This window comes from Nesoenas mayeri, assembly GCF_963082525.1.
Source record: "Nesoenas mayeri genome assembly, chromosome: 20".
NCBI classification, from domain to species: domain Eukaryota; kingdom Metazoa; phylum Chordata; class Aves; order Columbiformes; family Columbidae; genus Nesoenas; species Nesoenas mayeri.
The window spans coordinates 693,929-715,071 of record NC_137569.1 but is presented as its reverse complement, the minus strand read 5'-3'; the positions used below and the strand labels follow the sequence as shown (position 1 = coordinate 715,071).

The 21,143-nt window shown below is 54.7% G+C and overlaps 4 protein-coding genes across 10 annotated transcripts in view; 3 read left to right on the top strand and 1 right to left on the bottom strand.

The window, feature by feature from the left end:
• The first annotated feature begins 1,467 nt into the window (after positions 1-1,467).
• Positions 1,468-4,862, top strand: TMEM97 (transmembrane protein 97). The gene is made up of 3 exons (XM_080357332.1): positions 1,468-1,601; positions 2,785-2,929; positions 3,436-4,862. Exons 1-3 carry the CDS (start codon positions 1,482-1,484, stop codon positions 3,684-3,686), a joined length of 516 nt encoding a protein of 171 aa, XP_080213458.1. The 5' UTR covers positions 1,468-1,481; the 3' UTR covers positions 3,687-4,862.
• Positions 4,863-5,016: 154 nt separating this feature from the next.
• On the bottom strand, positions 5,017-6,883 carry IFT20 (intraflagellar transport 20). Of its 2 annotated transcripts, XM_080357018.1 has the most exons (4): positions 6,655-6,883; positions 6,363-6,448; positions 5,549-5,652; positions 5,017-5,447 (listed from the first exon to the last, which is right to left on the bottom strand). In XM_080357018.1, the coding sequence occupies exons 1-4, from the start codon at positions 6,779-6,781 to the stop codon at positions 5,366-5,368; spliced, it is 399 nt and encodes a 132-aa protein (XP_080213144.1). In that variant the 5' UTR covers positions 6,782-6,883; the 3' UTR covers positions 5,017-5,365. The 2 variants fall into 2 exon arrangements, with proteins under 2 accessions (XP_080213144.1, XP_080213145.1); XM_080357019.1 differs by lacking the exon at positions 6,363-6,448.
• A 55-nt stretch (positions 6,884-6,938) lies between these two features.
• On the top strand, positions 6,939-17,825 carry TNFAIP1 (TNF alpha induced protein 1). 2 transcript variants are annotated; one of them, XM_080357321.1, is made up of 7 exons: positions 6,939-7,042; positions 8,325-8,661; positions 10,316-10,485; positions 11,810-11,899; positions 12,004-12,056; positions 14,169-14,364; positions 15,549-17,825. In XM_080357321.1, the coding sequence occupies exons 2-7, from the start codon at positions 8,445-8,447 to the stop codon at positions 15,765-15,767; spliced, it is 945 nt and encodes a 314-aa protein (XP_080213447.1). In that variant the 5' UTR covers positions 6,939-7,042; positions 8,325-8,444; the 3' UTR covers positions 15,768-17,825. The 2 variants fall into 2 exon arrangements, with proteins under 2 accessions (XP_080213447.1, XP_080213448.1); XM_080357322.1 differs by lacking the exon at positions 6,939-7,042 and adding an exon at positions 7,144-7,207.
• Positions 17,826-19,389: 1,564 nt separating this feature from the next.
• SGSM2 (small G protein signaling modulator 2) overlaps positions 19,390-21,143 on the top strand; it is a 35,097-nt gene continuing 33,343 nt past the window's right edge. For all 5 annotated transcript variants that reach the window (XM_080357104.1, XM_080357103.1, XM_080357106.1 and 2 more), the window contains exon 1: positions 19,390-19,577. In XM_080357104.1, coding sequence (XP_080213230.1) covers positions 19,521-19,577 — 57 coding nt within the window. In that variant the 5' untranslated portion in view covers positions 19,390-19,520. The remainder of the gene's footprint in view (positions 19,578-21,143) is intronic.

Sequence of the window (21,143 nt, the reverse complement as noted above, 5' to 3'; positions counted from 1 at the left end):
TGAAAACAAGGAACTGCCTTGCGCTTTAATGGGAAGCTGAGAGACATTGGTCAAGCATGGATGGTCCTTCATTTGCGAAGTTTGTGTTATTTTTCCAACACAAATGTCATTGTTTTCTCTGGTCCCAGTGCGAACAGTCCCCCGCGCAGAGATGTTGCACGGGGACGGAGAATGGCCGTGGTTTGTGGGTGAGACCTTTCTAAAGGTCAAACCAATTGGCCTGTGCAGCCCTTGGTCTCACCAGACATACACAGAGGCCCCTCGGTGCTGGCCGTGCCGGTGCTGGCCGTGCCGGCTGCGCGGGACGGGCGCAGCTGTGCCCGGTTCACACTGGGGACGGTGTCGCTGCTTCGGGCTTTGCTGCTGCGGAAGCAGTTGCCATTAACTCGCTGCCGTTTCTCCTGAGCCTGCTCGTTCGATCCTCGCTGGGCGCGGGACGGGGCCCAGGGCTCGCGGTTGGCTGGGTCTCGGTGTGAGACGCGGTTTTTGAGGCTGCGAGCGGCGAGGACAGAGCTGGCAAAGGCCCTTCGTGCAGCGCTGTTGTGTTTTGGAGGGAGCTGCTGGACGTCCGTGGGTTAATCTCATTCATAAACATAAAAAGAGTAAAATGTCTTTTGGACGTTGACCTTTTGGGGGTCTCTGTACAAATGTGGGCACGGGGCTCTGCACACCCAGTGATCAGAATGGGCACAACTGCGTTACTGAAATTGTAATGCAAATCTATGTAAAAAAGAATGTTTTCAGTCACCTCAACTGCATTTCACGTGAGGATGGCGGTGAGGCCTCGTGAGAGCTGCTGTGCCAGAGTGTCCCTGCTCGCGTGGACGCCGGGCCGGCAGACGTGGGCCGGCAGCGGCCGTCGCGGCTGCCTGGCGGTTCTCACACTTGCGTTTTAATCCGTTTTAAGCTTTGCTGATATCAAGGTCTAATTACAGATTGTAATCATAAATTCTGTATTGTAATCCCAAGTTCTAAGCTCTCCAAATACAGCTTCTGCACCTCCTTCTATGAAGTGTGCCTCGAGAAGAGCACGGAAGTTGTGAGCTCAAAGAATAACTTCAGAATTATTCACAAGTTGTCAAAGGGACATCCTGGTATGAGGCGGCCTCATCTCTTTCTTCATACGAGGTGATGCGAAGGAGCTGAACGAGATCAGCTACGGAAAAGTTGCTAAAATCAATTTCCTGGTGTTGGGTGACATATCATTGACTGATTCCAATCGATGAATTAATGGAAGTTACGAAGCGCTTTTCTCCTCCAGCCGGTGTGTTGGAGGAAGCTCATCGGTGAAGGAAGCCGGGAAAGCTCCGGAACGCGACCCGCCCCGCCCGCCGCCCCCACCGCCCCGCCCGCCGGGCTTTGCGCAGCCGCTCCGCAGCGGTGGGCGGGGCCCGCGCCTGGTGGGCGTGGCTCGGCTTGCTGGGCGGGGCGGTGTCGGTGGTGGGCGGGGCTCGGCGCGGTGGGCGGGGCTCGGCGCGGTCATGGCGGCGGCTCCGCGCTGGCGGGAGCGGCTGTTCGCGCTGTACTTCATCTCGCACGTCCCGGTGACGCTGCTGATCGACCTGCAGCCGCTGCTGCCCGCCGGGATCCACCCGCCCGCCGTGAGTACCGGGGCGCGGGGCCGGGCCCTGCGGGCAGCGCAGCGGCGCTGGGGGTGACGGAGCCTGGGGCGGGTTTTGCAGAATCGCGTGTGTGGGGACGCGAGGGGGCGCGAAGCGCTGCGGTGCGTTTCCTGGGATGAAGTGCTGCTGTGAGCTGCGCTCCGCACGTGCCGCGCGGGTCGTTCACTGGGCGGGACAATCGGTGCGCTCGGCGGCGCGTTCAGCAGCCGCGGCCGCTTCTGGGCTCGAGTGGGTGACCCGGCGCGCGCGGGGGCGAGCGGCCCGCGGGGCGGCCTGCGGGGGGGCGGGCCCGGGGCGCTCCTGTGCTCTGCGGGCGGGAGGGACCGGGCTCCGCACCAGGCTCCGGATCGGCCGCGCTGCCACGTGCCCCGCGCGGCCCCGCCAGCACGTGCCCGGCGCGGGCGCCCCGTCTGCTGGTGAAAGTCTCCGGTTTGCTGGGTTTGGGGTAAACTTAGAGGTGAAAAGAAACAATAAAGTCAGTTAAGTTAATAGTTGGATAGAAGGTAATCGGTTGAGCTCTCGTGGTCAGGGTGAGATCAGCTGTAAGTTCCTACACAAGCTTTACAATTAGTGGGTTTGAATTTTGCCGTCAGGATTGCCTATAGAATTACTCCATTGTAGAAACCATTCTTAGTTAATGGTTAACTAGCAAATATCAATACCTATCTTTCTGTTCAAAGTCCACCTCAAAGCCATGCTGGAATTTACATTTCTGTCATGGAAACGAATTGCAACTCCCTAATCCAAAGCTCGTCCACCAGGCAGCAGCGGGACGGGGGCGGCCCTGGCAGGCGCGGGCTGAGCCCACCCGAGCCGCCACAGCGGCGCCCGACCGGGAGGAACGCGAGGGCTCCCACGTCCACCAATGCCGGGGCGCGGGTCTGGGCTTTGGCATTTTTCTGGTAGGAAATGATACGACAAATGGTTCTTGGAAAGCGACTGCGCTTAGTGCTGTCGTAATCCTGGAACCGCCTGCAGTGCAACGCTCACGTGCGCTTAGTGGGATGGTTCCTCACTCTGAGACTTCAGAACCGTCGTCCCCGCCCCAGTGCAATTAGCAGAACGAAGCCTCGTGCAGCACGACGAGGCCGCTCGGGCTCCCACTGCGGTGGCGGGTGTGCGCGACATGGCCCGTGTGACGCCAGCCGTTCTGTCCCCGCAGCTGGCGGAGCTGCTGCAGTGGTACGTGGCCGCCTTCAGAGACCCCCTGATGCTGCAGCCCCCCGAGTGGTTCAAGGCGTTCATCTACTGCGAGGCTTTCCTGCAGCTGCCGTTCTTCCCCGTGGCAGGATACGCCTTCTGGAAAGGTTGGTGTGAAACACGCATGGGACGTGTCCCGCGCAGCATTTCTGTGTCTGTGCAGCAGAGAACATTTATTTGTCGGTCTAAAGCAAATATGTCCCGGGTGCAGCGCGGTGCTGAGCTGCTTTCCTGGCAGGTTTCATTGGAGAAAGCAGCACGGAATAAGACCTGTCAGAAGCAAAACTCTGAGCGGGGACCCGTGTCCACTGCGGCCATTTATCTGTAAGCAGCATGAGCGTCTGACACCGGGCATGTGTCCAGGGCAGACAGAGTTCTGGGTCAGGCCTGCGGACTCATCTCGTTACTTTAAAACTTTCCCGATCACCCCATCGTTCCAGATTTCCATAGAGGTAGATAATTGTCACGGGTTGCTACTACCGGTACCTGTGTGACGTGATTTCTGGCTCACCCTGTCAGACAGAGCGCGGTTCATGGTAGTTTAAAGGCCACTGAATTCTGCTTGTTCCAAACTAATACACTGAAATACTGTTTCCTTTTTGCTCCTGTACAGGTGGCTGCAAATGGATAAGGACACCTGCGATTATCTACTCCACCCACGTAGCCACGACTCTGTTTCCCATCCTGGCGCACATCCTGTTCCACGACTTCTCCAAGTCTGAGCACTCGGGACCTCAGACGCCGCGCGAGCGCCTGACGCTGCTGTCGATATACCTGCCGTACCTGCTGGTCCCGCTCCTCATCCTCTACACCATGCTCCGCAGCCCCCACTACAACCAGGCGGACAAGAGGAAGAGGAAGTAGCCCCAGCAGCGGCTGCACCGCAGCGCCGTCCCGCTCTGCTGCAGCTCCTGCGCTGGCGTCCCGCGGACAAGCGGCTCTGGCGGTGCTGGCTGCAGCAGCGACGGCCCGAGGACCTGCACCAGGAACAGGACTTGGTTTGAGTCTACGGCTCCTTCCATCCGAGTTTAATGCTCCCCCCGTCCCAGCTCCGCTCTCCGTCCCCCGTCCCAGCTCCGCTCTCCATCACCTCTCCCGGCTCCGCTCTATCCCCGGTCCCGGCTCGGTCCGGCCTGTGCAGCCGCCTGTGCCGCAGCCCGCGGGTCCCTCCCTCGAGGGGTTTTGTGCGGTACCTGTGCACAGGAACGGGAGCTGTTGGCCATTTGAGGTGTAATTGTGCGGCGAGGGAGCCACAGCCGATCCTTTTCCTTCACGTTCCTTTTCCAGGGTGACTGTTAGAAAACCACTTCAGTAACAAACTGGTCTTCCAAAAGCAACATCCAGAGCTGGTTGTCGCAAAGCTGTGCTTTTGAGGCATTGCAAATCATACGATCATTCTTTACTTCCTCGCTCCTTCCTTTAAAATTTCACCTTCCTTTGCTCTGCTTCAGCCCTGGCACATCGTCAGTGTCTGACCAACGAGAATGTGCCAAAATCTGAATTTCCAAATGCGTATCGTGAACTTTATGACATGAGGATACCGCTGGAGTTCCGAAGTACTTCAGGGTTGTACTCGAGGATTTCTAAATTGCTCTATCCTATGAAATCACTTCTAGTATGGAAATAAATAACTACATGCATTAAACTGCATTTAATCTTCTTAAGGGAATGACTGAAAGGAATTTAAAATGACCACGACATCATAGACAGTTCACAAAGAAATATACACATAAGCTACAGTAGATAAACCAAACTACTGATGGAGATTCTGGGGTGGTTGGGGCTCAGGCTGGGTTTCAGACCCCAGGGCTGAGCTGTTCAGTGGGTTTCAGACCCCAGGGCTGAGCTGTTCAGTGGGTTTGAGCTGTTCAGTGTCACACCTGCGGTTCTGTCGCCACCGCGGCCCGTGAAGGACCCGACTCTGCCCTCCCGGGGTGGACACACCTGGGGCAGTTTGATGTTCTTCATTCTGCTGTGTTTTCTGTTTCACGAGTCCGTAATTGATCCGTTCTGCTAATCACAACTCGTTGGGTGTTTCCTAACTCTGTAGAAACAAAATCATCTGGTCAATATAAATGAAAGTTACGGTGGCTTGTGTGTTGTGTCTCTTGCGGACATGGAAAATAAGCTCTGTAGGAAAACCGCTGTGACTGCCCCGGGAGCTCAAAAATAACATCACAGAAACAACTCACTCTGATATATCCAGAAAATCTGAAAACAATACTTTATTTCCTGATTTTTTGAAAGAGTTGTGCAATGCAAAAAGTGACAGACATGACACCAGCAGCACTAATTCAACTATAATGTGAATTAGAACTACCGACTGTACAAAACTTTTATAAAATCAAAGGACAGAACAGTCTTTAGAACTGTTAGAAAACTCTCCTTATTGCCACTTCAGTGTAAATCACACTGAATTAAAGACATTTCCGTTTGTACAAGCCAGCTTATTCACTCACACACAGTGAAAAATTGCATATTTTTTAAATTCTGAAGATTCTGGAATGGTCAAGTTTCCAAGTTCATTTTTATCTTGAAATCCTTTATTTCTGGAAAATGAATTGGTCGATGAATTCGTTCTGGTCTGCTTCGATTTTGCAGAGAGTCTCGTACTCTATTCGGTACCTGGAAGAGAAACGCCGGAGGGTCCCCAGCGCGTGGCACCCAGCGCAGCGGCTGCAGGGGCTGGGATGGACCTTCCCCAGAGCACAGAGCAGCAAACCCACCTTTCCAGCTGCATCTTCTTCTCCGCTATCAGAGCCTGGAGCTGCTGCTCCTGAGCTTCTCTTTGCTTCGCCATGGACTTGAGCAGGTTCCGTGCGCCAATGGCCTGTGGAACAGGAGGGGCAGAGATGTGCCTGTGTCGGGGTTTAAATGTTTTAACCCTTTCACTGCAGCAGGGCGGGTTTGGGGCATTTCAGGGAGGGCGACATCGGAACAGCCCCTGTAGAGGCTGAGAATTCCTACACACTGGAGGAACTGGAGTCCCCGAGCCCTCTGGAAACACCAGCTGGTCAGCGGTGCCCCGGCGGCCACACGAGCTCTGGCTGCGGCTTTTCCCCAGAACAAGGAAGGAAAAAACCAATTACCTACAAGCATGCTAAACATTAATTCCTATTTCCACAGTAACGTGAAAAACCCACAGCACCGGGTGTCCCACAGAAAGACAGAATATTTCAACGGTAGTTACAGGGCTCTTCACTGATCTGGTCTTGAGAAAGCCCTTCTCCTCATCCTCCTCAGCCTCCTCATCCTCAGCCTCCCCCAGGGCCTCCCGGGGACACAGCTCTACCGAGCGGTGGCAAAGCAGAGGTGCTGCACACACGGTGCGGCTGGAGCTCTGCCGGCTGCGGGCGCCAACGCGGGAGCACCGCGTGCTGGGGCCAACGCGGGAGCACCGCGTGCTGGGGCTGCAGACGGACGGACGGACGGACGGTAACCGCGGCGGCAGCGCCGGGGCCAGAGCGGCAGGAACCGGCTGTTTATGCAGGAAGGGGGCGGAGCGGCGGGCCCTGCCCAGCGCAGCGGAGCGCACCGTACCTTCATCTTCTCGCTTTCGGCAGCTTTTGCCAGTTGATCCACAAGCTCAATTAAGCTCCCCACTATTCTCTGAAATTCCACTATTTCTGCAAAGAAAAGCAGCTGTCAAGCGGCACTCAGAGCACCCTAAAGACCGGCGGCGCTACCGCACGCGTGCAGCTTGTACTGGTAGTTTGCTGCAAACACTGGAGATTTTCTTTGCCTTTAGGTCCGCTATAAAAGGGGTAAATAAAAGAGAAGGGCCCCCGGGTGTCCGCGGGGCCATGGGAGCCCCGAGCCCCGCGGGACTCACTGTCCAGGAAGGCCCGGCACTCCTCCCGCAGCTGCGCCGTCTGCTGCGCCGCCCCGGGCTCCAGCACCCGCAGCTTGTTCAGCTCGTCCAAGTGCAGCCCCGCCGCGCCCAGCGCCGCCTGCGCCATCTCTGGGCACGGAGCGCACGGAGCGCCGAGCCCCGGGCCGACCCGCCGGGACCGCGGCCGAACGGGGCCCGACCGCCGCCGGCACTTCCGGCTCCTCCGCCACTTCCGGCTCCGCTGCCACGACACCAGCGCGCGCCCGCGCGGGGCACGCCGGGAGCGGTGGTTCTGGCGCCGTCGCGGGGCACGCCGGGAGCGGCAGGAAGCGGTTCCGGGTCGCCGGTCCCTCAGCGGAGCCGGAGGAGATGAGCTCAGGCGGGGCCGGTGAGCGCCGGGCGGGCGGGCTGGGCCGGGCCGGGCCCCGGAGCCGCTGCTGGCTCAGCCTCCGTTCGCTTTCTCGGGTGCTGGAGCGGCCGCGGCGGGAAGGGAAGGGACGGGCGCCCGGCCGCGCTGCCGTTCCCCGGTGCCGTTCCCCGGTGCCGTTCCCCGGTGCGTGAGGCCCCGGCGCGGGCGGGCTGAGGCGGGCGGTCCCGCAGGCCGGGCCGTTCGGGCACTGGCGGGAGCGCGGCCCGGGGCCGGGGCGGGCCCGGCTGTTCCCCCGCGGCACGCTCGGCACGGGCCGTGTCCCGGCGCGGCGCCCCAGCGGCTGTGTCGTTGCTCCCGGCCCCGCCGCCCGCACCGGGGAGGAGGGGCGAGAGGATTTTCCCTTGTTAAGGCGGGTGGTTGAAGGTCGCGGCGCCGTGTACCGCACAGCCCTCCGGGCGCACCGGCTGCCGCGGCGCTGGAGCGATCGCGGCGACTCGTGCGTGGATCGTTCCGCTCCGGGGCCCGAGTGTGAGCGGGCGGGGGCCGGGCCGTGGGGGGAGGTCCGCCCGGGCTGCCGCGCTCTGCCCGCACAGGGCCGGGCCGTGGGGGGAGGTCCGCCCGGGCTGCCGCGCTCTGCCCGCACAGGGCCGGGCCGTGGGGGGAGGTCCGCCCGGGCTGCCGCGCTCTGCCCGCACAGGGCCGGGCCGTGGGGGGAGGTCCGCCCGGGCTGGCGGCTCCGCAGAACGCGGGTGTTGTGAGGAAGGGGCTGCGGGGCCGGGGCAGCACGGCGCCCGCAAACGTGCACCCGCAGGCATTTTCCCCTGTTACCAAAGGTCTTCCCGGCAGCACGAGGTGTAGTTGCTTCCGGTGCTGATTTACTTATTTGTAATGGATTGTAGTGGACACCTCTGAGTGGCGGCTAGGAGGAACCGTGTTACCTGTGGTGCTTGGACAATTTCTCATTGATTATAACCCTCGGTGGCTTTGTTGGAGCCATGTCCTTCTCCAGCCCCGCCACCGTAACACGCAGCTCCCGCTGCTGCTCGCTCACGGCGCGGGAATGGCGCTCCTGGCCTGTTCCGCGTGCCGCTGCCGTGCGCTGGGGTTGGTTCCCGGGCTGCTGGGCCCGTGTGCCGTCACAAACACGGTGTCTGAACTGTGCTCTGAAAACCAGCCCAGCCTTGTTTCTTCAGAACGGGTGTAGATGTGTCCTTACGACTCTACTGAAACGTGGGCTCCGTGGGTTTGGTGTGAATGGCAATTCCAGGCTCTGTGCTGATTTCCACGTCTGCGTCTCCAGGCCCGCGGGGTGTGAGCGCCGCCGCCTCGCCATCCTCGTCGGGTGACTCGTGACCCCTCACCAACCACGGCGGAATCCGTCAAGCCCACGCTCTGCAGGGTCGTCATCTACCTACAGAAGATGTCGGGGGACACGTGTCTGACCACCGCGCTCTGTCCAGCTGCGGGGCCCAAGCCCAAAACTTGCAGCTTCAAGGGGGGCAGCCTGGGTAACAAATACGTGCGGCTGAACGTCGGGGGCTCGTTGTATTACACCACAGTACAGGTGCTGACCAGGCACGACACAATGCTGAAGGCCATGTTCAGCGGCAGAATGGAAGTGCTCACAGACAAGGAAGGTAAAGGAACAGCTTGTGTTGTTGAGAATTCAGGAAAACAATCAGGTTTTGATGGTGTTTTTTTAAATATATTAAGACTACGCTCAGTTAAGGACGTAGGGAACGGTATATTCCAAAAATAACTTGGAACATTAGTCAGCCAATACCCATTGGCACTAACAATCCTCTGGGCTTTATAAAAACGTGTTCTTTTATTACTAAAATTAACTAGCGGAAGGACCGGTTCTCTCTCCTACGATCACAGCTGATGTGCAGATTGTTGATGTTGTTGTGAGGACTGAACAGACAGTACGTGGGTTGTCATTTATGTGGTGTCATGCAGTGGCATCATTCGAAATGCGTATGTGGGGAGGGACATTAGGTTTTCATCTTTAAAACTCAAAATAGCCTTGCTTGCCATGTTGAAGGTTCCTGTTTTCCTCCTCCCAGTAGCATGTGGTGCTCACGGCTCCTGGCGCTGTGACCGCGCTCAGCCGTCAGCCCCGCAGTGTGTCAGTTCCAGTGGACGCGAAGGGTCGGCACTGTGAAATTCTGTAGCGAGTTGCAGAGAGGACAAGTCAGAAGAATCTAGCAGTGGATTAGTTTGCTTTCCTGTGGTGTTTGCTGTGGTGAGGTCCTACGAGAATACTTCAATAGCTTTTTGCCTGCTCTCCACGCTGTGGAGGAGGTTTGGCGCCGTACGAGGCCCTGCGCATCCTGCATGGCCGTTGTTTGCCAGCGACTCACACATCCTGTTTCCTCCGCAATGGGACTTCAGGGATGTTTTACAATTGCGAGAACTGTCTGTCTGCAGTTTCCTGTGCTGGATCCCCCTCTGCTCCCTCCCAATGTGCCTCTGTCCTCTCTTTGCTCCCGTTTGGAGACTGGAAGAGCCTTTTTCCCATACTGGGTGTTCCAGGCTCATCTGCACTTCTCTGTCTTTAGCTCTGACGACAGCAGAAGATGTGGTTGGAAAACTGCCACATCCTCCGTGTTAGTGCACGGAGCTCAGCCCAGGTCTCCTTGTGAGCACTTGTGAGTTCTTTCTGCCAGTCTTTCCTGGCCTGGTGATGAGTTTCTAATTACCCAGCATTACACTGTAGCAGCAGTTATTAAATCTATTCCCGTACCAGGACAGCACACCCCATTTTGTTGGCAACACAACAAGCCTCTAAATAAAAGAAGCAAACCACTTCACAATAAGCTCTTTTTATTTTAAGGTTTGGCTGACTCGGGCAGTCAGTTAACGGATGTCAGTGAGACTTTCTGTAGTACTTAAAAGGTCTGTTCCTTTAGACAGAATTTAATACAGAAAAGACAAAGCACAGATAGTCATTTTGGTCAGGCAGCCCACTGACTGGTCAATTGATACAGCGCAGTCAGGTCCACGCAGCAGTTTTAGTGTCTTGTGCTACGAAGCCAAGTATTTGTAGCTTGAGGGTTTTCTTTTGGGGTGCGGGGAAGCAGGGAGGCCTGCGGGAGGTGCCAAAGGGGCTCGCTGTGGGCTGCTCTGTAACCAGCCCTTTGCTCTCCTCCAGAGAACCTTCACTGGGTGGAGGGAGCGGTGCCGGTGCCGCCTGCGCCTTCCAAACGTTCGGTTTCCTTAACCCCTTTGAGGAGTTTTCTTGCCTCGCAGTGTTGAGATGACTGAAGTGATGCGATGGGTATTTTTCAGGCTGGATCCTTATAGACCGTTGCGGGAAACACTTCGGAACAATCTTAAACTATCTCCGAGATGACACGATCACACTTCCAAAGCACAGACAGGAGATCAAAGAGCTGATGGCAGAAGCCAAGTACTATCTCATTCAGGGCTTGGTGGACATGTGCCACGCAGCTCTGCAGGTAAGAACTGCAAGTAGCCGCTAAAGATTCCTGTGGGTGTTTTGCTTATCAAATGTACTTAAAACAACTTGAGAGAGTATTCCACGGCCTGAGAGATGGCGTTGAGTCCTAGATGTGCACAGCAGCCGGGGAGGAAAATGAGACAGAGCCGGGTAAGTTGTACATTTATGCAAGTCCTAGTTCCCCTTGCTCTGTACACACACCGGAGATTCTGTGATGCTTTGAATAAGAGATTCAATTTAATTTATGATCTCCCTGGAGATGTTTTCAGACCCTTGTGCTATTACAGCACAGCCTTCCAGGCCGCAGGCACCTGTGTCTTAAAAAACCTTATGGCATTTCGCTTAATTTTCCGCAAGTTATGTCACTTTTAAGTATATAATATAGAATGAGTTTGAATATTTGAAAACATGGTAACTTTAGAGTTTGAATCTTAATGGAGAAAAATGGTAAGCAATGAGTACTTAAGGACTTCTCTTTGGATGAGTTCTGCAAATACTTAAGTTCATAGTAGCTTTATTCACTATACAAGTCTCTCTACATTCAGCTGATTGAAATCAGCTTGTTCTGCCAACATTTAATAAGGTTAGGCCAGATGTGGTATGTGTAGCTTATCATTAGTCTTAAGATTGTGAAATGAATGTTTCCTGCAGGACAAAACTTAGTAATTAATGAATGCCTGGCATGCCTGGTTCAGCTCTTGAATCCACTGGAGGAAATGGAAAGCCACACTGACAATTTTCCTTTTGGTTTGGAATTTAAACCCTTTCTTCTAAGGACAAAATGTTCCAAGGCTTCCCCGTTAGCTGTTGAGCTTTCCTTAATTTGCTGCCCGAGGACTCTGGAGTCGCAGACCGTGCTGCGCGCTCTCGATCGCTGCTTTTGTATCGCGAGGGCCCAGGTCTGCGGTGACATGCCGTTCTTACCAAGTATTCAGTTTGTAGTGGCTGATGTTCCTACGTACTGCGCTGTTTCCTGCTGATTCGAACTGGCGCAAACTCTTACAATCCTTTTCTTCAAAAAAAGATAGAATAATAAGCCCGCTTAAACCAAACAGGGCTTGAGCTCAGGGTCCTTGCGACAGCCGAGGAGAACATCCACGTGCATGCCAATATTTCCATTACTGCTGCCTCCTGGGGACGGGAGATCTGTGTGCAGCTCAAGGTAACGCGGGGCGGTTGCTGTGGCAACACAGAGCGTTTCCTTCGCACCGCAGCTCTGGGAACGCGGCCGGAGGGGTCGAGGCGGCAGCGGCAGTCGGTGTTGGCTTTAGCGTTTCTCTCTCTTGAGTCTATTTCATCTCTCTCTCCTTTCTTTAAAACAGGACAAGAAAGACTTGTATGAACCTGTCTGTAGCATCCCTATTATCACGTCTCCGAAAGAAGAAGAGAGGCTGATAGAATCATCAATGAAAGTAACTGCTTTTCCACAACTAACTAGTGAGAAACTGAATTTTTGCTAAATGTGCTCAAACACAGAACTTACCTTCTCTGCTTGTTTTTCTTTCTCTCCCCGTAGCCTGTTGTTAAGCTGCTTTATAACAGAAGCAACAACAAATACTCCTACACCAGGTACGTCAGCTTTTTCCCCGCTGTAATGGGAAGTTTTCCCTGTGACTGTGGGAGTGGAGGGAGATGTGGTGCAACCTGACTTTTTTTGTTGTGTTTTTGACGGATGTGAATCTAAATGGAGGAGAACACAACACCCGGTGCCTGTCAAAGTCCAGCGGGCGATCCAGTTGTGTGAGAAATCATGAGCAGGCTTGCGAGTGCGCCGCACCTCTGCCAGCACTCGCTGACCTACAGAAATTCTTCATCTTCTGATGCTTCTACATGAATTAATTATTTGGTTATGAAGAAAGATTCTGCTCAGGAACAACCCAGAGAGGGCCAGACTTTCCTCCTGCAGAAAATAACGTTATTTACTTAGTTTTGTGCTGTAACTATCACAATCTCTTTGTTATGATGGTATCAGAAAGGCTTTGGGTTTTCCCACACCAGCCGTGGAAGCGATGTGAGTAATGCTTCATGCTGTGCAGAATCCTCGTGTTTGGCCTTTTGAGGCTGAGATGCAACCTTGGAAGCTTTTATTCTCCGGACAAGCCGGCAGTCTGTCTGTCTGTCCGTCAGAGGCGGCTTCTGATGGTGCCGGTATTTCGGGGGGGCAGGGGACGCTGCCTGTGGCAGCGCTGGGGAGCAGCCCGGTTTGCAGCGCCCGCGTTTTGTGCCGGCGGTTGCGTTTGCCCGTCCCCGCGTGGCCCACCAGCCCGTGGCAGCCGTGCTGAAGCGAGCACGGGAGAGCAGATTAGTCACCGTGGGCCTGGAAATGTAAACGCACCAGTAACGAGAGCAACAGAATCCTGGATACCAGGCGGTGCTGGTATCTCACTCGCTGCAGGTTTCTAATTATTCCTGGCCTGTGAATCTGCATGCCTTGCTGGCATTTGAATGAGACATCTTTATTCAAAATTCCACTCTGCCTGCTCGCAAGCACACATTTTTTTTCCCCTTCTGTTCTTCCTGACCAACAGTATAAAAGGAGCTTTCTCAGTGACGTTGTCAGTGTGGTTTAGTACCATAAATGGCTGATGACTTCCACGTTTTTTTCCTAGCTCTGCCACTTGATAGAAGCCCAGCTTGCTTTAGCAAGTTGTTTTTGTGAGCTGAAGGTTTTGTCTGGTTGCACATCATCCTTTTTTGATTAACGCCTGAACAGAAACACTCCTCACACCAAGTACTTTATGCCCAGCCCGGCCGTCCTTGGCGGTGTCTGCGGTGTCCCTGGGCCTCCCATGGGAGCCGCGGTGCTGCGTGCAGCAGCGGGATGTGCCGTCTCTGGGGATGCTCTTGGCAGCACGGTGGGGATCTGGAGCCTCTGGCTCCAAAGCGTGAGGCATTTTCCTGTTCAAGCTAGCGAGGTTGGCCGTGCTGGCTGGGCAATAATGTGCTCACTAATTTCCACAGATCGCAGATAATTTCCCCGCCATCTATACAAAGACAAAGGGACACAGAGTGCTTATGTTCAATACAGCTGCATTCAAGCTGATGTCGGAGGAGTAAGGCTTTTACATGTCGGGTTGGTTGTTGTTGGGTTTTTTTAATGACTTAATCAAATTGGACATTTATTTGCCATAATGTTATTATTGAAGTAAAATACTTTAAGTTTTAAGAATAGTTTTCCAATAGCTTTACTTGTTTTTAAAGCTATAATACATTTTATTGTTTTTTCTCTAGACCATCTAGATGTTGCTTTGAAAAGTAATTAATATCGCACATTGCATTGGCTGTCAATAAGACTTCCTAAATATTGTGTTTGCCCTGGAAGTCTGTGCGTGGCACCAGCAGCTCCGGGTGCCGAACACCTCGCTCCGGCGCTGCCCTTCAGTCGAGAGCTCGGTGTAGGTAGTTGATGTAATGATTTGGGAAATCGTGCTGTCGTTATTAATTATACAACTTGACCTCTAGAAGCTGGTGTGTTTGCTCATGGGCTCAGAGCATCTTATTTGTATCCGAAATTGGCTATTACCCTCTTTTCTTGGCAACATATGACAATGAGTCACTACTTATTCGTGTTCTGCAGTTAGATCAGTGCTCGGAGCTGTGGAGGAATAGGCATATGGAATCTGTAGAGGTGGCCAGTTGGGAGACCACAAAGCCCACATTCCTTCTCTGTGGCTGTTTCAGTAACTCAGATGACAACTTGCTGAAGAACATCGAGCTGTTTGACAAGCTCTCTCTGCGGTTCAACGGCAGGGTGCTGTTCATCAAGGACGTTATCGGGGATGAGATCTGCTGCTGGTCCTTCTACGGGCAGGGCCGCAAGCTCGCGGAAGTGTGCTGCACCTCCATCGTGTATGCCACCGAGAAGAAGCAAACCAAGGTAACGCCGCGTTACCGGCCTGGCTCTGCTGGTTTTAAACCATCGGGGGGACGGTACATCACAGAAAGATTTCCTGTAACTGAGGGCTGGTTGCTGGGGACAGGCAGTGTCATTTCTTGGGAAAGCTTTGCTACCAGCTCTCCTGAATACTGAACTGCTGATCCATGCTGTGGAAACCAGCCGGGTGGCTGCAGGGTGAGCTGGTGTCTCGGTGGAAGATGCTGTGTGCCAGGTAGAGTTCGGGGAAGGTGGAATGCGGTGGCAGCTTTGAAGGAAAGACTGAGAATGGTGATTCTGAAAGCATGTACGTTTTAGCGCAAGTCCCTTAAAGCTGATGGACTTTGTGTGCCTGAAGCATGTAAACCTGTTAATTCTTCTCTAAATCGAGTAAAGATATAATTCTGCTCCTCATTATCCTACGGAAGTTTACTTCATCACGGTTACTTCGTACTGCGTTTCGCTTGCCCTGATGTAGTTATTGTATGTAATTGGACTAACTGGTTGTATCTAGGATTCTGAATTTCTCCAGAATGCTGGAAAGTTTGTGCTAAAAAGGAGAAGACTGGGATGAAATCAATGGAATGAAAACTTGAGCTCAAACACTGTTTAGAAACATGATATGTTTAGCATCACTCTTGTATGTGCAAAGCTGTAGAATATCTGTTAAAGTTCAGCAGGAGCACATATTCCCAATAACAAACATATCTCGATTTCCCCACGTTTCCAGTGATTCTTCTCAAAGTTGTTCCACCTCTGATTTTGCAAGGGTTACCCAAGGACTTGCCTTCAAGCACAGTACATCCTGAAGATGAGAGTTACGTGCATGAAAATAGGATAAGGATTAGCATGACATCTGCAGCGTGTCTCTGATTTCAGGAGTTAACCGCTGCCTTGCGGTGGGCAGGTGAGGTGACCAGGGTCCAACATTAGCTTTTAAGAATCAGATACACCGTATTCCATTCTAGAACAATCTAAAAGAAGAGGCGTGGCAGGAGAGCGGGCGGGGGCAGTGACCCTCTGCTGGGAGTTCAGTGGCTTTGCTCCATCTTTCCAATTTACAATTGTTTTACTCTCTCTATAGCGTATGTCTTTTTATGGTGCCAGTATCTCTGGACCTGCGGGCGCGTGTTCCAGTCGCGTTCTCCTGCACAGATCAGGAAAGGGCCATGTGCTGTGTTTTGCAGGTTGAATTCCCCGAGGCACGAATTTATGAGGAAACACTAAACGTCTTACTGTACGAAACCCCACGGGTTCCTGATAACTCCCTGCTGGAAGCAACGAGCAGGAGCCGGAGCCAGGCGTCTCACAGCGAGGACGACGAGGGCTTTGAGCTTCGAGACCGAGTGCGCCGCATCCACGTGAAGAGATACAGCACCTATGACGACCGGCAGCTGGGCCACTAGCGCCCCGCTCCGGGACAGGTTTGGTGTCAGGGCTCTGCCGATGGCCTGGGGGAGATGGAGGGGAAGGGAGGGTCAGTTGGACTCTGGATTGATCTCGTTTGGCTGCTCGGCTCCCTGGAGAACAAACGGGCGTTTGTGCGCACAGAGCAACGCTCCAGGGCTGTGAGAACTCAGATGATAACTTTGCACCACGTGCTTTAAGTGCGGACTGGCCCCCTTTTCGTGTCGTGTGAGGAGTGGAACTCGGACCAGCGATTCTGATGGCTGAGGGTTGCTCTTTCAGCACAGCTTTTCCTGGAGGAGCTGGCGTGGTGGCAAAATCGTATTCCAGACACCCGCCCTCTTAGGGCTTTGTATAATGGAATTTCCAGTTTTTAAATGAAGATACCGAAGAGGGGTGGAGAGGAGGTGGAGACAGGTGCTCTTAGAGAACACCACGTGCTGACCCCAGCAGGGCGGTAGCGCTCAGAGGCGATGCGCTGCGCCTGCGAGTTCCCCTCCTCCCCGGTGCACTTCGAAGGCCGGTGTTCCGAGGTGCCTGACTTGGAGCTCGTCCATTCTAAGGCAAGCAAGCTCTTCCCCAGAGCTTCCCGCGTCACCAAAACCCCTCCTCTTGTGAAGATCGAGAAAACTTTGACAGTTGAAATATGTGTGAAATGACTTGTCTTGGGAGATGGAGAAGTGGGTGTGGGGAAGGAAGAAACTTCTTCGGGTTAGAAGACTTGAGGAGCAGATTGTGGCAGCATTGCTGTTCTGGCTTGTGATCATGAGATCCCATTCATACAAACAATGGCAATATGGGGGACTGGTTTTACATTAGCTTCCTCATGTGGCCCAAAAGTGCTAATTTATGTTCAATTTCTCAAGCAGCGGGGAAAAGCCGCAGTGCTAGGGACGTCCGGACTCAATATTTGATAACACTGGAAGAGCGAATTCCAATCCTGTGTTCTACATCCCATCTAGAGCACAGAAGTGGAAAGAGAAGAATAGTCATAAATATCTTGTTCTAGCATGAAACTGCAAGAAGCTTTGGACACAGGACGGAGGTTGCTTATACTGACTTTTAAACTGAAATAATCACTTTAATTCTGGGCGCTTGGCTGGGTGCTAATTGTAATCTCGCTCTGCGGATTGGATCTCTGGAAACAGTTTCAGGTTTAGTATTAAAAGCTGTTACTGTATTTTTAAATGATTGAATCTGTGACCTACAGCTAAACATTCAAGCAAATGTTAGCACTGCCCTAAGCAGTTACCGCGTGCTGGCGTCGGCAGCTGTGGTGGCGTCGGCTGCTGTGGAGTGTGACAGCGGTGCAGCATGCGCCACAGCTGCCTTTATCTTCCCACATTGCACATGGACACAGACGCCTCCGGCTCCGCGATGGTCGGTCTTGAACCTACTGACCAGTGCCAGAGCTACCTGTCACTTGTAAAGGAAATCACTGCAAAAGCCTGGCAAGAAAATAATCGCAAATTAATCCAGCAAAGTCATAAGTAGAATCGAGACGGCAGATGGTTTGGTAGTAAGTGAAGCGGGAAAGGGCACAAAGAAGTTATTTCCACTCAAATAGGCTTTTCACAGTGAAATGGTGGGTTGGTGAGGGGTCGCCGGTGGCCGCAGAGCCGGGTTCCGTTGCCCGGCGCTCGGCGCTCCTCACGTCCCGAGCAGCGTTGCTGCAGCCGCGCGCCCGCCGTGCCGGGAAGGGCCTCTCTAGAGCTCCGGTAACCTCTTCTCTTTTCATGTGGCCTTCTCTAAGTTGTTTTCCAGCTGGTTTCCTATTGTGCCGGTGAAAATACAGCTGCTGAGGTCAGTTTTGATAAAGATTTTGTGGGAGTTTTTTCTTTAATTCTGCTGCAGAGTGACATGGAATTTTGTTAAGAAGTTTTTTTGCCCTCCACTCTACAATTTAAATGTCGCCGTGGTTGCTCTGAGCTGCCTGCAGAGCCTGCAGTAACGGGCCTTTGTGCTGTGCTCAACAGCTTCAGCTCATCCTCCTGTACTTTTTTCATCTTGTAACACGTGAGGCTGCCGTTTGGAGCCCATGGGCGGCACTTCTCTCTCTCGACAAATGATTTATAGTTTTTTTCTTATTATAGTGAATGTTAACAGATCAAGTAAGTGATGCTGTGCCTTTGCAAGGGAGAGGTGCCTTTTGCCCCATTCCTAATGACTGAATTCAAACTGCGTCAGCTTGCACTTATTAGCTGCTGGAGCTCTTTTTGAGACCTTACTGTCCTCTTCACTCCTAAATTTAAGTGAACTTTTGCACATTTAAAGATAATTTTAGCAGACTGAATGAATGGAAGAGATGACCTGACATCTCTAAAAAGCACCGTAATAAAGGTGGCGAGTTTCTGTAAGGGTGTTCACGCCCTGCAGAGCGGCCTCGGGCTCTCCACAGAGGAGATGGTGCCTTCAGCAAACGTCTCCTGTTAAACAGCTTTTCAGTGCCGGTGTTAATGAGGCAGTAATGTCAGAGGAGAGCTCTGCAGGGCAGCGGCCTCGACTGCTCGGTAAATGCCGAGACAAAACCAAACGCTTAACCTTCGCCTTGATATTTAGTTTTTGGAACAGGAGGTGTTTATTATAAGGTTCCATCCCGCTGGCTTCTTATCTATTGCACTTGGTTAAAATAGCAAATAACTGTTGGGGAAGGGGGGCACTGGAGGGGCCGGTGCTGCGTGTTGCCGAAGGGCTGCGTTGTGCTTGGAGCCGGCAGTGCCTGTGGTGGGTTTGATTAGATGGTTTTTCTCACTTTTTAAATTTTCAGGCACAGTTCACTCTCAGAAATACAGATGAGGTCCCTTAACTCAGTGTCTGGCCCAGCAGTCCTTGTCTTACACAACTAGATCATATGGTCTGACAATCCTTGGCATTCGGTGTTTGCAGCCAAGCCCCGCAGCGGCCGCTCTGCTCGAATGGTTTGCAAGAGCCGAGCGGGCACGAGCACGAGTGCTGTTTCCAGCTTTGCCACTGACATGCGGCTCCTCGGTTCTTCTGGGTGTGCAGAATGTGTCCTCGTCTGTAACAAAACGGTGGGAGGACCCTCCCCTACCTCAGAGGGATGTTCAAACTTAATTTGTTTAATAACAGTAAAGGACTTTAAATTTCTATAATACTTTGTATCCAAACGATAGTAGATGAGCTAGCTGATCTTGTTTCAACTGACATTTCTGTGATCAGTTCTGTGATTAGTTAATGCAGTAACCGTATTAGCTGTTGATTTAAGTGTTTTCTCTTTTATCAGTGCATTAAATTGAAATGGAACACTAATTTTTAATAAAGTGTTATATTTTGTCTTCTGTGATTTTTCTCCAGCATCATAGCTTCCTATTTGCCGCGTTGCTCTCTGCGCTGCTGTCCTGCGCTGTGGTTGTGGTGCTCGCCAAGCACTGAGGATTCCTAAACCACAGAAAACTGGAGCAGCAGCCGGCGTTAGTGTTAACGGAGCTGTTGCTGTTTTCACGCACGCCCGGCAGGGCCGAGGGCGCCGGGGTCCCGGGACCCAGCGCCCGGGAGGCCCCGCCCCCGTTGCCATGGAGCCCCCGTTGCCATGGAGCCCCCGCAGCCGGGGCGGTGGCGGCAGGTGCGGCCCCGCCCCCGGTGACGTCAGCGCGGCGGAAGATGGCGGCGCAGCGGCCCCGGTGCCTGCAGCCTCCCCGCGCCCGGCCGCGCCGCGCGGACCCTTCGCCCCGCGGGCACCGGCGGCTCTGAGCGCGGGCACGGCGGCCCCGCTCCCCGCGCCCCGCGCCGCCATGAGCTGCTCGGCGGACGCCGTGAAGGAGAAGCTGCTGTGGAACGTGAAGAAGGAGGTGAGCGAGCAGCGGGGCGGGCAGAGCCCCGCTCGCCGCGCTCCGGAAGGCGGCGGTCCCGTCCCCGGGAGGGCTGCGGGGCCTGGGGCCGCCGGCCCGGCCTCCTGCGGCGCGTTCGGGCCGGTAGCGCGGGGTGGAACCTTGGTGCGCTGGGTTCGGTTAACGTCGGGCGGTAGGGCCGGCAGGTAGGAGTTTGCGTAGAGTAAATAAAATAAAGCTGTGGCCAGGCTGCATTAAGCCCCGGGTTCCCTTCAGGAGGCGGTGAGCGGGCGGGAGGACTGTCCGCCTGCAGCCGTGTCACCGTCTGTGCGCTGCCCGGGCCCGCCCGGCGCTGCCGGGCCGCACCATGAGCCGGGCCGGGCCGGGGGTTCGCGCTGCAGCGCGGCTCGGGAAGCGTGCCCGGGGCTTTGCGGGTGTTTCCCGGCGGCCCGGGGGCGGGAGATGCGGCTCTGCGCGTCCCTCTGCCCAGGCACGAGCTCCCTTATTTCTGCTTCTTTACTAACTTTTCTTCAGCCACGAGTCCTCCAGGAGAAAGGGGGAAATCAGTGATGAGGAAGCGAGTCCCGGGGTACCCTCCGTGCCTGGACTTGGCTCCCGCATGGCAGAGCCCTGGCCGGAGCGGCTGCTCGCAGCGGCACTGCCTGCGCTGCGGGAAGCGTGCGGCTGGCTGGGTTACCCGAGTCCTCGCGAAGGGCTGTGACAGTTCTGCGCTGGGGCGACCTGAGATCTGCGGGCGGACAAACCCCCGAGCACCGCGGCCCGAGCGGGGACAGCGGCGTCTGGTCACGCCAGCTGGGGCTGTGGTGCCGCAGCCTCGCAACGAGCTGCTACCTGTGGACGTGTTAGCGGGACGGGGCTCCTGTTCCCCGTGGCCGTGCTCGTGGGACGGGGCTCCTGTTCCCCATGGATGTGCTCGCGGGACGGGGCTCCTGTTCCCCGTGGACACGCTCGCGGGCCGGGGCTCCTGTTCCCCATGGATGTGCTCGCGGGACGGGGCTCCTGTTCCCCATGGATGTGCTCGCGGGACGGGGCTCCTGTTCCCCGTGGCCGTGCTCGTGGGACGGGGCTCCTGTTCCCCATGGATGTGCTCGCGGGACGGGGCTCCTGTTCCCCATGGATGTGCTCGCGGGACGGGGCTCCTGTTCCCCGTGGACACGCTCGCGGGCCGGGGTTCCTGCTGTGTGTTGCTCTGGGGTGGAGCGGCTGTGCACCCAGAGCGGGGTTTGTGCTGAGCCCCTCTCGGGGTCCCTGCAGGGTGCTCTGGGAGGGAGTGCCCGGTGCTGTGAGCCCCCCGGGTCCCTGAGCACCTTCCTGAAGGTGCTCCAGGTGGAAGCAGCAGCGTTGCATATTGTGCACACCGTATTTTGTATTTCTGTGGCACTGTGTAACAGCTGTGTGTAGCTGCCTGTGCTTATGCAGGAGCCAAGGGAAGATGTACCGCTTACCCATCACAGCAATGAGAAGTCTTCTGAAAAAGGCAGCTGTCCCTCTCTCTGCTCCTTCTGTCCCTCTCTCTGCTCCTTCTGTCCCTCTGCTTCTTCCTCTGCCCCATTCACAGCTGGGGAA